This window comes from Rhopalosiphum maidis, chromosome 4, assembly GCF_003676215.2.
Source record: "Rhopalosiphum maidis isolate BTI-1 chromosome 4, ASM367621v3, whole genome shotgun sequence".
Classification (NCBI taxonomy): domain Eukaryota; kingdom Metazoa; phylum Arthropoda; class Insecta; order Hemiptera; family Aphididae; genus Rhopalosiphum; species Rhopalosiphum maidis.
Window position 1 is genome coordinate 39698544 of NC_040880.1, and position 15225 is coordinate 39713768.

At 25.7% G+C, this 15225-nt stretch overlaps 1 protein-coding gene across 1 annotated transcript; it reads right to left on the reverse strand.

Annotated features, from left to right (window-relative positions):
* Positions 1-820: 820 nt before the first annotated feature.
* LOC113556215 (UDP-glucuronosyltransferase 1-7-like) lies at positions 821-6630 on the reverse strand. Its single transcript, XM_026961033.1, has 7 exons — positions 6403-6630; positions 5337-5617; positions 4859-4935; positions 3186-3734; positions 2866-3088; positions 2590-2809; positions 821-1097 (listed from the first exon to the last, which is right to left on the reverse strand). The coding sequence occupies exons 2-7, from the start codon at positions 5575-5577 to the stop codon at positions 821-823; spliced, it is 1587 nt and encodes a 528-aa protein (XP_026816834.1). The 5' UTR covers positions 5578-5617; positions 6403-6630.
* Between the last annotated feature and the right edge of the window lie 8595 nt (positions 6631-15225).

Genomic DNA, 15225 nt, shown 5'->3' on the forward strand with positions numbered 1-15225 from the left:
GTCGTACACTCGTACCGTGTACTCAAATCTACTGATTCCAATCAAAGAAATAAAAATACAAAACATTTTCTTAATATTGATGTATAAATAAGTTATTTATAAATACAGAAATACGATTACGTACGACGGTGGTCAGCGACGATGACGATTCAGCGGCGGACGATTATAAATAATATTTAATTATTTAATTTTATTGCAGACAAAATACCTTAACGCGCTCTATAGGAAATAATTTCCGCGCAGCGTATTTTGTATTGACGTGAGCGATCTATAGTATTTATAATCAATGATATTATGCTCAATCATCTTAATTTGAATATTTTTGAAATACGATTTTGACTTATATATCTCATATTTTTTGTATGGGTGTACAACTGTACAATCCCACGCCGAAAAATATTATTAATAATAATAACGATTTAATATACATGTATAACGCACAAAATAAAAATATTTTAGTAATAATAACAATCAATAAATAAAAAAAAGTTATAAGAATTATAACAGAAATCTAGCTATTTCTCTTTACCTGTATGGTGATGCACTTTTTCCAAGTGACTGTGGATCGCATGCACGATAAACAATTTAGTAGTAAAACTTTTTTACTACGAAGTCTCACAGATAACAACAAAAAGTCATAGATTTGTTGAATTTATCGAATAGAATTAAATATATTTGGTTCTCAAAAATATTTCGTTAGGTATACCCATATAAGTTGTGACTATTATATTTTATGACATCTTTAACATTGAAAGCAAATAACAATATAATATTCTACGTAGAAATGTAAAACAAGTATATCTTAAAATTTCACAAAATGTTAATCAGTTTTCTGTTTGAACAAATTAAACAGTAATCGCATAATTCGTTTAGTTATAAAATATAAAATACATATAAAAAATAATACGATTATAATAAGAAATATAATAACGTCTAATAAATAATATTGGTACCACGTTAAATCAACTGCTGCAGAACGTAAATGATGAGCACCTTTATGTCTGATTACGTATTCCACCCAGTATACCGCTGTATCGAGAGCTGACATGGGCCGATCACGAAAAATGGAAGACATTCTTTTAACATTTTCCGAAAATCTTTAATAACATTCCACAATAATAACAATTTTACAATACATTTGATGTTTTTAAAGTAGACGTCATAATATATTTATAAATAAAACACCCACGCTTTTTAATATTATACCTGTGGTATTATCCAGTTAAATATTTTAAAACACGAGTATTATTCTATTGTAATAGTTAAAATATTAATTTATTTATTTATTTATACTTTGTATATATGTTATTTAGCAAGTCATTATTTAGTTATTTGTATTATTATACAACCCAGGAACTCAGCTATATATATATGTATATATTATATATTATATACATACATATAATTATTAATTTTAATAGAAGGCCTATTATTGTCCGTTCCCAGCCCCAACATTTGGTGACCTCGACGTGATTATGCATAATATTTTAATATAAGTTATATCGTATTATCTTAGAGTAATGGAACGATTATAATTATTATAAGCATTGAAGTATTAATATTTGTGTGTGGCTTATTTGGCATATAATAATAATTTTCTGAACTTCAGTCACTTGCTATTATTGTAAACTCTTATTATTTTATTTTATTTAGCAAACATTTGATTTGATAGTAAAATTATTCTGTTACGGCTATCGTAGTATATTGTGTATTATTATTATTATTTTTATTATTGCGAATCGTATATATTAATATATAAGTTATTGTATGTTCCGCAGTTCTTCAAGTCTAAATTAGTATAATATTGTATATATTTAGTGTTGCATCACTGAACCGTAATTTTTATATATTATTCAAGCTGTTTCTATGTTATATTGCTTAAATTCTTTTAGGAGTGGCAATTAATATTTATGCAATTATAAGTTATATACACACCTATATAAATACATATTTTTTAATATTGAAAGGCTTCATTAGTTTACTCCCTATTAGGCGTGAGCATACAATTATTTATTATTCCAAGCAATATGGTGCTGGATGATAGTGAGCAGAAGGCTCTGACAAATTTAAAGAGAAAAAGGGGTGTAATAAAGGCCTCTCTCACACGTGTTCGTACGTTTGTATACAAGTTTGATCCAACGTAGCAGGCCGTATCGTTACTTGAATTCAGGCAAGAGAAGCTACCACAAATCAACCGAAAATTTGATGAAATACAATTACAGATAAAGTTGCTTGTTGGGGAGGAAGAGGATACTGAGCTAGAAAGGGATAATTTTGAACAAGATTACTTTGCGATCAGATCTCAGATTCAAGAACTAACTAGCTTGAAAAGGCCTCATAATTCAACAGCCGTCAATGCTTCATTCGCAGCTACGAACGTCCATCAAGCTCAGTTACCACCTATTCCACTAAATAATATGATTATGCCGCTATTTTGCGGCGCCAACATAATTAATCTAAAAACATTATTTTTCATTTTTTTTTTTAAGTGATTTATGTTAATTGATACGTTTTAAGTTTAACTTAGTTTAATTAAAAAACAAATATTATATTTAATAATTAATTTGAGTTGTATTCACAATTACTCACTTCTTATCATTGATTATATGCTTAATATCTTTTTCAAATATCTCTTCAGTTATTGTAAAAATATTACTCATAATACCAATCCCATTTTCTTGGCTGATTTTTACATTTTGAAACTGATCTCCAAAAACAGGAAATCCAATAATTGGAACCCCAGCATCTACCGTTTCGATAATACTGTGGACTCCTCCATGAGTAATAAATACTTTACAATTTGGATGATCTATAATAATGGAAATTCAAAACATAAATAATTATTATTCTCAAATAAAGTGTTACTTAGGATTTCTCTTTGTGGGAGCCAAGAGTTGACATAAAAGTTGTTTGGAAATTGTTGAGTGTCATTATTAATCCATTTAAATACAATCTTCTGTTCTAATCGACCCAATACATTGATCAAACTGCGCAAAGACTGTTTAGGTATACTTGTCACATTCAATATAGTGCCAAAATTGAAATAAACAACACCCGTGTTAGCTTTTTCCATAAATTCTTGTAGTCTCTATATACGTAAAATACCGTATGTTGTATAAAACTATAAATAACAATTGATAGGTAGTCAAAAAATAATTATACTAAAATAAAATATGAATCAATACCTTATGCATTTTCTTAAACGGTTGAACGTGGATACCTGGTACTTCAATAAAATTCGGAACATAGGGTCGAGGACTAAAAATTGTTACATCAGAGTCAATTAGACTAAGCGATATGTTTTTTAGCATCTCCGCCATCGTAGGTCTGTTTTCGTATCCCGGGTATTGGAAATAGGTATCCATCATATTTTCCAATTTTGGAAGATATGTAATGAGTTCGACAAATAAAGAGTAAAACCCAATATAGCTATTAGTGAATCGTTCCCAGAAAGTCAGGGACTTTCCACCATCGAGCATAAAGTCCTTAATGTATGAAAAATCTGAAGGATTTTTTGCCCATTGAGATACACTTGTCCAAGGAGGTACTGGTACGATTGAAATTATTGGCGCTCGGTATTTATGTCCCAATGCTACAGTACACTCTTGAAAGAATGATTCAATAATGACTAAATCAAAATTTGATTGATCATACTTAATAAATTTCTGTACTTCTGGATCTGATATAAACATAAATGTTGTGTCAACAAGTATCGTGCTACGCAGTGGCGTAAACTGGGGGTCGCACGGGGTCGCACTTGCAACCCCTGAAAATATCAAAAGGTCGCAAGAGTATCTTTTTGCGACTCCAAAAAAATCACGATTTCAGTTTTCAAAAAATTGAAATATCAATATAATAATAAATTAACTAATTTATATTTTGAGAACCAATGTTTAACTTTGTTTTGAAGCACTGGAATTATTATTATATTTATATCCTTTCCACAATTATTTATAGTTTTGTTATTAATCATTTTCTATTATTATACCAATATGTATATTTATTGTGATCGGCCGACTCGAGTCTCAATGGTAGCTGATAATAATTACAGAGGCCGCCGATTACTACTGCAGTAAATGATATTATTCCTTCAGTAAAAAACCAAGGCTCGGCAAGTTAATGGTTTTTTTTAACTCAGTTAAGTTGATATGCGTCAATAAGAAAAAGTAAAAGTTAAAAGTTTAATACAATTTTTGGTTAACTCAGTTAAATATTTTTTTTTATTCGTTACCGTACTTTATTTCTTATCAACACACAACTAAATTATAGACTATAATGTTTATATTTCAAACAACATACAGTATTTCTATATAGTATGTGTTTTAATTAATAGTGTTTAATTGTGTTTTATCTAACAATAGTCATCTAAATAATAGTTAAGGTGCCTAAAAGCTGAAAATAATTAATTTACATTATTAAATAAAATCTTTCATACAGATATTATTTGTGTGTTTGTAATAGAGTATTAGTGTATTTTTTAATAAAGAACCACAAAATATTTTATTAAATTGATAACAAGGTATTTAATATACATATTAAAAACAGTTCAGTTGTTTATATCATTATATAAATTCACAATGAAAATATTTTTTGACAAAAAAACGACTGAAATAGTGAATGTAAAAAAAAATAAATTAACTTATTTCTTAAAATGAAAGATAAATTCGTTAACTAAAAAATAAATTTAGTAAGTTAATAGTTAAGTAGTTTAATATTTTAAATCTATACTTATAATATATATATATATATATTATATTGTATTAGGTATTGTGTTATACAAAAAATATAAATGGCAGCTGATTTGAAGCCTGCCCAACCTAAAAACTGATTGCAACCCTAACAATTTAGCCCAATTTACGCCACTGGTGCTACGTGTTATTGGGTCTTCGATAAACGAGTAATCTATACTCCGTTCACGCATTAAGAAATCTGACCCTAAAAATCAATTATATAAACATGTAAAACCATAATTTAATTATATATATAAATATATTTTATTAACTAAAAGGCTTCAATTACAAAGATTATTAGCCTATAATTACAAAAAGTTATAGTTTTACAATATAAAAGGAGACATTGTCTTATTATTGTAGGGGTACAATGAAAAATTTGTAATATTTACAGTTTTTTATCTAAATCTATTTTTTTGAAAAATTTAAAAATGTTGACGGAGTTATGTTTTATATTATTTATTAATATTAATTATATTAATTATTAATATATTAAATATATTAATTATATTTTATATTTTTAAATATTTATCAATGATATTTTAAAATTTAACAGCTAATAAATCATAATAATAATAGACATCCTAGAAAATAAATTTAACTTACTTCCGTCAATATCAAAAACGTAAGAAGGAATCAATTGTGTATATGTCGGTGGTGGATCTTTAACTATAAACTTTGATACTACTGTAACATTATGGCCACGATTTGCTAATTCCAAAAATAATGGTTGGAAAGAAACGATGTGACTTTTCCATGGCGATGGCACAAAAACAAGTATATTCGAGCTTTTAATCGCGTTAACATAAAAATTTAATAAAATTGCCAATATCGTAATGTATTTCATAATTGTATTTTATTTTATGTTCTTAGTTTTCATGTGCAACCTGAAAGCATTATAACCACATGTAATATGTACATTTATTAATGTTATTAGTATATACCTAGATGGTACCCCACAAGGAATATTAGCTACTAGTACCTATTTTAAAATACAATGTCTAACAATACTATTTGTCAATAACAAAAGTAAGGAAAATATTTTATGTTTACAGGATGTTTACACGCGAGCTAATTTTACTCTTTTCAGCGTAAGATGATAGTTTATTAGAAAAATTATAAATTTGAATGCATTAATGAATCATTGTTACCATTGAATTAAAACTATTATTTTTAATGAATAATATTAATATCTAATAACCGTTTTGTACAATCAACAAATCTGTATTTTTTTTTTTTTTTTTATCAAAAACCTTAATGATTTAAAAATGCTTTAATACATTTCAATTTTGGTAATATTTTCAATTTATAAAATTTATTGGGATTATAATTATATTCTCTAAATAAATTAATATTGTACCTACATTAAATTTACTTATTTTAACGGCAAACTTTATTTTGTATTTCATATTTTTAAAAGAACATATTTTTCTGAACATTTTTTGAAGTAATTTAAGTAATCATTTTTAACTACTAACGCTCTAATGAATAGTAGTTTGAAAACTAGAATAACAGTATTATTCTCAGATAATAATAACTAGAAATAAAATGTTCTCGTGTTATTAGTATATACTGACATAAAATAAAAATTGATATTGCGACATCTAATAATGCTTATGTATAATTATTTTTTGTAATATTATAGAATATAGGTATATAAATAGAAAATTACTTTTACGATTCTATATATTTTTTGTACACACTATTATATTAGGTTTATATTTAGTACACTTCAACCATACTAGATATTATACCACACACGCTTTTAAAACATACAAACTATTGCAGTATTTTGTTAGTTAGTCATATATTATATTAAATGTTAACAAAAAGAACTAAAAAAACACGCTCGCGCACACACACTAAATCACTTGGTTATGGAACTATAGTTACTGATCGTATAATGAACACTTCTGAATAGTTCTATGTGATGATATACACTAGTGTATCTATATAGTCATGATACTGTATTCAAGGTTAAAAATCTACAATCCCGTTAAGTACATACGCGTGTATCAACGATAAGCATTACCAAATGTAAAAAAAAAAGTTTCAATTTAACGCAATTAGTTTGCTTTTGTAAAACCCGTATTGGCTAAAATGTATAAAATTAATTCAAATTATTTATTTACATTACATGGATACTAATTAACTATATTCTGAAACTTAATTCCATGCATATAAAACGAATAAAATATTATTAATGTATTTTACCTACTTGTAGTAGGTATTCAATAGTAAATTATTTTGTTTCATGTTGATTGAATAAGATAAAAAAATAACATTATTAAATTTAAATAAATAGTTATATATTTTTAATTTAATATCAAGCAATAACAGATATTATAAGTAGAATAAATATAATGAAATATTATTTAATAAAAAATTGTATACAAATGATGGTATTTAATGTTGAAGTATATATTTTTAGTTAAACGTAGACGGTATATATTATACTCGTATAATACAGTATAGCTTAAATATTTTAAGAATACAAGACGTGTACAACAGCAAATATGATTACCTTGAGATTCATTTAAATTACATCTAATCATTATAATCATCTAATAACAGTTATCTAATAAAATCTAATAGATACATAATTGTTTAAAATTTAGTAGTTTCATAATATTATATTGATTTAATAAATCAAAATAAATTATGTTTTAAATTGTCTAAAGCCATTAAATACAAAAAGGAACCGAAAAAATTAAAAATATTAAATTATTATACATTATATTATATAATATATTTACCCTAACGCAAGGTTACACTAATTAACTTGTATTATTCAATCTAACCTAACTAGTATAATATAATATAAAGTATAAAAAATATAGAAAAAATGTTGTAAAAACCCTAAAAATAACTATAATAAATCTAACCCTAAAGAATACTTACAATAGGTACTTTGGAAAAAAAGGAAATCAAATTTTCTTTAGAATAGTGAGATTATGTAATTATTTAAAGCACACATTGTGTCATCATTTCAATTTTTTTTTTTTTGTATTGTGCCCCCCAATACCTTTTTAATAAAAAATCAAGCCATTAAAAATCGAGTCGCACTTTATACTTCGGTAAAAAAAAACATAATATTATGTTCATTGTTAACAAATGTATCATTAACGAACTTATATTTTCAATATTAACGAGTGTTAAAATAAAGGAATATAACAACTACCGACAAAACCAGATGGAAGCAAACTGTGTGTGTGTGTGTGATCAGTGTGTATATGTTTTTATTATATCAATGTAAAATTGGTAACAGGTGACTATTATCAGGCTATAGACACTGTCTGATATTGGCCAAATCGGGTGTCTCTGGCCTTGAACACGGTCTCCAGCGGGCGTGACATACGTTATCATTTAATAAATAATATCAATATTATCACAAAGAAATATATTTTGTTATAATTTTTTGACACTGGTTTATTGTCAAATAACTATATAACAGTAGCACTTATTCATTTTACTAAGATTTATTAAAATACATAATAAATAATAGTATAATAATAATAAACATAATAAATAATTTGTTTCCGTTTTTATAATATCGTAACAAATAGGGATACACATTACCAACTTCTAGTCAGATTACGGATACGGTTTTAGCTTTTAGAGTCCAATACTTCATACCGTAGGGATACAGTAAACCGATCAGCTGGTTGAGTGTCGCTTCTATATTATTCTATGCTATTATGGTAGGAGACAATTTAACTTTAAATGTTTAAAGAGCATTGACCTTTACCGGTGACAATAGTTATAACAGTAAATAATAATAATTATTATTATTATCATTTACTATAGTGATTTATAATTATTAAATAAGCAGCGATTTCCATTGGTTTTCAATCTTCAGATTAGCGAGTGGTTACTGGTAGAAAATTGGATCAATAATGTACTTTGGGAGATAAATAGTTCCTATAGTATTTTTCAGCATAATCGGAGAAAGTGAAAAGAAAAAAAACGGAAAAACGGTAATATCCACGTAAAACCAGTGTTCATTGTTTTCACAATGTTTTCTAGTAGTAATTCAAAAATGAATTACTATAGAGATTTTAAATTGTTGTCAAATGTTTATATAAAATTTTCTAGATAATATGGTATAATTTTTGAAGTATTTCACCTATTTTTGTGCTATTTATTAATTAAAAACATTCTACAACGATATTTTTTATTATCTATGTATATCAATATCGTAATATCAAAAATAAATTGATAAAAGTATTTATTTACACTCTTTAAAATCATAACAATCTTTTTTATATATAATTACATAAAAAAACTACAGCAATTTAAAAACAAGAATAAACTGTAAAACTATTGTTACAATGTTATACATAATCTGTCAAATTATTAATCTGAAACTAATGTGTTGTTTGATGGTATATTACAGGGGTGGCCAAATTGCGGCTCTCTTCATCGACATATGTGGCTCGCGGTCTTATTTACAAAAACCAAAATTTTAATTTTTTTTGCATACATTTATGTAAAAAAAAGATTTTTAATATTATTATTATTATTTTATAATTTCATATTTCGTAATTTGATATGTTTATTAGATTTTAGCTAACTTCATTAATTTTGTGGTATAAAAGTACAGATTAGATAATTTGGCTCTTGATATAATGTGGATCGCGTACATATTCATGTTGGCCACCCCGGGTATTAAATCGTAAAATGTATTTTCTATCAAAATTTAAATTTAAAATAAAAAATGTTAATGTATTCATATCAACATCGATATACTTATTTAAATATCGATATTGGACAATTTATTTTAATATCAATACCGTTCTACAATAGACAATTTGAATTTTTGTTTTTTTCGATTTATGCATAATACAATTATAACTTGCAAGTTAAAATGCATGAACATTTAATACAACCTTCTTCATAATTACTTCTTTAAATTAATTAAAGAATATCAAAAATACATCATTATAACATTTTTTTTTTTTGTAATAACTTAAATTGAAATTTTGAAAAAATTGAATGTTTGAACCAAAAATAACACATTCAATGTTTTAATTTTTTTTTTAAAATTCAAAAAATATTTATCGTAAGGATATACGTAAGTATAGTTTTTGAATTAATACAATTTTCTATCTCTCACCAGATTTTTGACTGTTGATATTAATATCAATGCAACAAAAACTTTAAATAGTAAAAGACATTTTATTGAAACTGTAATCAGAGAACAATAAATCAAACTTTAATAATGTATTTTTAATTTTAGTTTTTTTTTCTTACATCTCATGAGAACTATTATAACATAGTTGTAAATTTAAATTGTTTACCATTTTTAATTAGAAATTATTTTCATTTAAAAATAGAGTAATTACACATTATGACATTGTAAATTCATTTTGCATTGTCTTGTTCCTATTATAGTAAATATAATAATAATTTTTTTTATCAATATAATTATGAATATTCAATAGTTTCTTATTATATTTGTTTACGCCAATAACTATTTCTAAATTTATTTTTTTGAAGTTTATTACCATAAGATAAAGTAACACAATTAAAGGTAATATATAGTATATTAAGTTAAATCAAATAAAATTTTATTTAATGTTTGTTTACGTGTTTATAAAATCTTGAAATAATTCATACAAATATCTAAGAATTAAATTACTATTTCTATTGCGTATTTAAACTATTATGTTCTTAAGTAGTTAAGGTATTTATAGGTTAAGTATTTATACACTGTGTTTTATATTATGATGGTGTATACAAGAAACTAAGAAAGCAGAAGAAAATATTAATAGATTATCTGACTTTTCAGGCCGTACATAGTTTACATAATACATCATATATAATAATATTTATATACCTAACTATTACATATGTAATGACCTTGTTTAAAAATTCCACACGTAAACGTTTAACATTATATTCATAATGGATTTTTTAATTCTATTGGTATAATAAAATATTAATTATACAAGACACAACAAATTATGATTTAGAACATTCAAATATTTTTATAATTTTGTCAATCGAACTTAAAAGGTTGAGAAAATTTCAATCACACGTTAATAATTACTGATAAATAACCATGTTTCTGAAAACCATGTACATATTAATATTATATTTTCTAACTAATCACATGTACCTATAGCTTAAATTGATAAGAATATTACAATTTATTAGATTTGAATATTAATTCCTCGAATTACATTTTTATCAAATGGATACAAACTATAAGCGTACCTATGATTTTTCTATTCATTAAATAGTTATTAATTAGTTTTTTTATAATGCTAAAAGTCCATAGAACGATTAAAAATACAAAAGTAAACAACAAAATAACCAAAATCATTATTGTTCGAAACAAGTGTGTAAATATGACTGTTGCAGCATTTTAATATTTAATCATGATTTTCTAAAAATACGTTTTTAAAGTACCAGCCATACGAGTACACCTATACCCAATTTATCCTTTTTTCTATTATAAATTTACACACACACAGATATATATATAAATTTAAATGTTAATTTATTAATTTAAATATAATCTGTATTATTATATTGATGTGTAAAGAAAAATAATATACAATATAGTAGATATATGTATTATAAATAAATTCAATATCAAAGTTTGGCTTTTTTATGATGTCTTACAATAGGTATCTAAAAGTTAAAACTGATAAAAATAAAATTGAACTATACCTATGGAAATTTAAAGATAAAAAAGTGAGATAAAAGTCATTCTTAAAAACGAAACGAGTTATTGGTCAAATGAAATAGAGTTTTGGTTTTGTTAACAAAAAACTAAAAAGTCGATTCTGTTTATGAGTTTCTACTCACCTTAACGAAAATGTTTTCAGGCCAATACGACTGAATTTTTGCACAGCATTCAAAATAAATAGTTCAGTTCCAAGGTCTATAAAAAAAACCCAAATGGTTTTTGATCAAAAGTTTAGTAGGATCTTGAAACTAATATTTGAGTTTTAAATAGAATTGAATTATTAATTTTGATCCGTTAAAAACAGGTGTGTTTTATATAAACAATATATTGAAAACTACGAAAATATTCAATTTAATTTTAATTTTATGTAAAAGTTAAAAATAAACTAAATTACAAATATTCCTATATTTAAAATTAAATATAATGTATCTTCCATAATACTGAATACTTTAATTATTCATTACCAGTGCTTATTATCTAAGTGAATTAAGGTCGGTTGAGGTTTTAACAGCTTTAAGTGTATTTTCTACAAATATGTATTCTTAATAAATCATTTTTATAAAAGTATTTTTGAAAAATGTCTATATTACAAACTAGTACAAAGCTTATTTGTAATATAAGCTGTAATGAATGTTGAATGGTATAATTTTTTGAATTTTATATTATCAACGAAAAATAAAAATATCCGTGTATAATATTATACTATCTAAATTTATTTGATTGTTGTCCTAATCTAACACAGCTAAATTAATTTTATTAATAGCACTAAGAACAAACGTAATATTGACGAACATTATTCAATTTAAAATAATTCATATTGTCAGTTATTATTTATTAATATTTAGGATGAATGTTAGGTGAACTAACCCGTTGTTGGTTGCCTGGTGTGATATTTTCTCTATTACCTACTACCTGCGAAGAATTACTTTTTAGATTTTATTTTTAGATTCACATTGTGTGCCTACAATTAAAATTGGTGTATTTTTCGAGGAATGTTATCCAAACTATTATACCTATATTATGATAGAATATGGATACGCTGACAACAATAATAAATCAAACTTTATAATGACAATATCATTATTAGACATTTATTTCATTGTGAATTTGTGATATTAATTGCTATTTATTAGCTATTACTTATTAGTATAAGATAATAAAACAATCAACTTACTTTGTCATTTCCTATTCTGTTTTTAATATGATAGTATTGAAAGTTACGATAATGTATACTAATCAAATTATTCAAATTATTGATCGAACAAAACTTGCTAACTTAAATTCGTATTTAAACTGTCAATACATAGAGTAATGATTTTCGGTGATGACTTTTGGCTATTATTATTCTCGAAACTCGATAAAATTGAATCTTATTCTCTGAATAATTGAATGGTTCTCTGATAAAGGATTGCATCAAATCAAAGACAAAATATGTTATGGTATTTTTCTTCCTTACTACTCACGACACAATCAAAGATAATTTTCACTAGAAAATAATCGATTTTGAAGAAGGTATAGGTACCTACACAAAATATGTCAAGTACGTACTGTGGTCTTAAACACAAGTCTGGGTTTGTGGTATTTTCACTACTATGAAATTCGTGTACTACTATATAAACTATATACTTCACACCTGTCACGTGAATAAAGTGGTATTTGTTTCATAAGAAATTAGAAATTACAGATGTTCAATGTTCACTGTTCAGTGATTATTAATTAAAAAATAGTATACTGAAACTTGAAAATAGAGTGTAGACTGTGAATGTAAAATACATTTTGAACATTATTCACTATTTTTAGATTAAATACTGAAATTAGTAAATTGTATGTCATAAAAATGTAGAATAAAACTATAACTTTATATTTTTCAAGTCAAGCTTTTTTTAGTGCGCAGTGAGACACATTTTGTGCAATGAGAAAAATAATTGTGTAGGTTGTTGTATCATGTAATTGTTACTTTGTTGTATCATGGGCGATATTTTTTTCAGTTTAATTCCTTACTAAATTTCAGAAGAGTGGGAAAAATATTATTTGTGCAATCCGAAAAAAATCATTAAAAATTAATAACCTAACCAATATGCTATACTTTAATTTTTGTAACTACTCTAAAACAAAATTTTAAATATATATTTCATGAAATAAAGATGTGTCAGTAGACATATCTCTATTTACATCTAACCTATAGGGCCTATAGTATAGACTCTACAATTGTAATTCAAAACAATTATTAAACAATGTATATAATATACACAATATGTATCTATATGTAATATTATATAATAGTAATGTATTTTTAATTAATTAATTTTATTGGTCAATAATACTTAAACAGTTAGATAAACAAAAAAACAAAATGTCATATTTACTATTTTTAAAATAATATAATGTTCTTATTCATCAAAAAAGAACTCCTCAAAAAGTCTATCCTGCTAATCTAATCGTTATGTTACATAAATTCAACATAGGAGTACAGATTGATTTTTTTTTTTTATGTCAATCTTGTGGGTGACTCTAGTCGCTTCAATAAAAATGCAAATGATGTTTGGACTTATACGAAATTATACAAACAGCGCGCGTTAGCAGGTTAGACTGAAGCGTATATATATATTAAAAGTCACGTCTAATGAAGTTTCAAAGTCAAACATTTTCTGTGGCGTCGCGATTTCACGAGCACGCGTCATATCATAACTTACACGGTTTCCCTTCCCAAACGCTACTCCATGTAGTCGCTATAAAGTATACTATATAGGTGAACTCCCCGCGTTATGCGCATTATATTATATCCATTGTGTTATTAGCGGAAGTTTCACAGCCACCCGGAAAGCCATGCGTGGTGTTGACGATGGTGTTTAATTGCTCAGAGTCACAACACGCGCGGTAGGCCCTCTCCCATTCATCGAAAAGCACACCTCTCTCGGCCGAAAACCTTCCCCACGATACGTCACTCCTTTGCCCGATATCGCCCATCGTCGACGTATACATATGGATATGCGATCCCTTACCGCACTTTTCCGACCACTTCCGTCACGCTCGTCTCACTCATCGTCTCGCCGAAATACATGTACGTATAAGTACAACGCGAATCGAAAAACTTTATAAACTCCACACGTAATATTTTGTATAGTCGTGGCGGTGCGAGCGACGATCAGCTATAACACCGGTGATAATAATATAATAATAATAAATTATATTAAATCGATCGTTGATTGAATTAAATCGAATCCATATAACGATTGCAGCACCACTCCCATGTCATCGCATATGCCATCATGTGCATTCACATCACTGCGGTTATTAATATGACGGTGGAATTTCAAACTTTCCATACATAATACGAGTTAGGTACGTATATTGTGATAATTAAAGGTGCAGTCTCGTGAGAATGAAACGCGATTGCGAACGTATTATCTTTTCTGCAAGACAATTTCGGAAAATTTGGTTTTTAAGTTTTTTTTGCTAATGTTAAAATCAATAAACTCTTTATTTTAAATGTTTTTACATGCGTAATAACTATAATTAAGATATATACTAATAGGCTATTTTGGTAATCTTATACATATACAGATATACCGTGTTTAGTCTTTTTACACCTTTTGAATAGGTAAATACTATAATATTAAATACACTTCATAAATAATTCCGTAACTTTCTCTAACTTAGACTGCATTTTGGAATATATTTAAAATATATATAATTGTTATCCGTTTATATTACCAGTATTTAATTTTTAATATGTTTTATGTTTAATTATTCATTTATATTTTAAAATCATGGTTAATAATACTATCACCATAATGA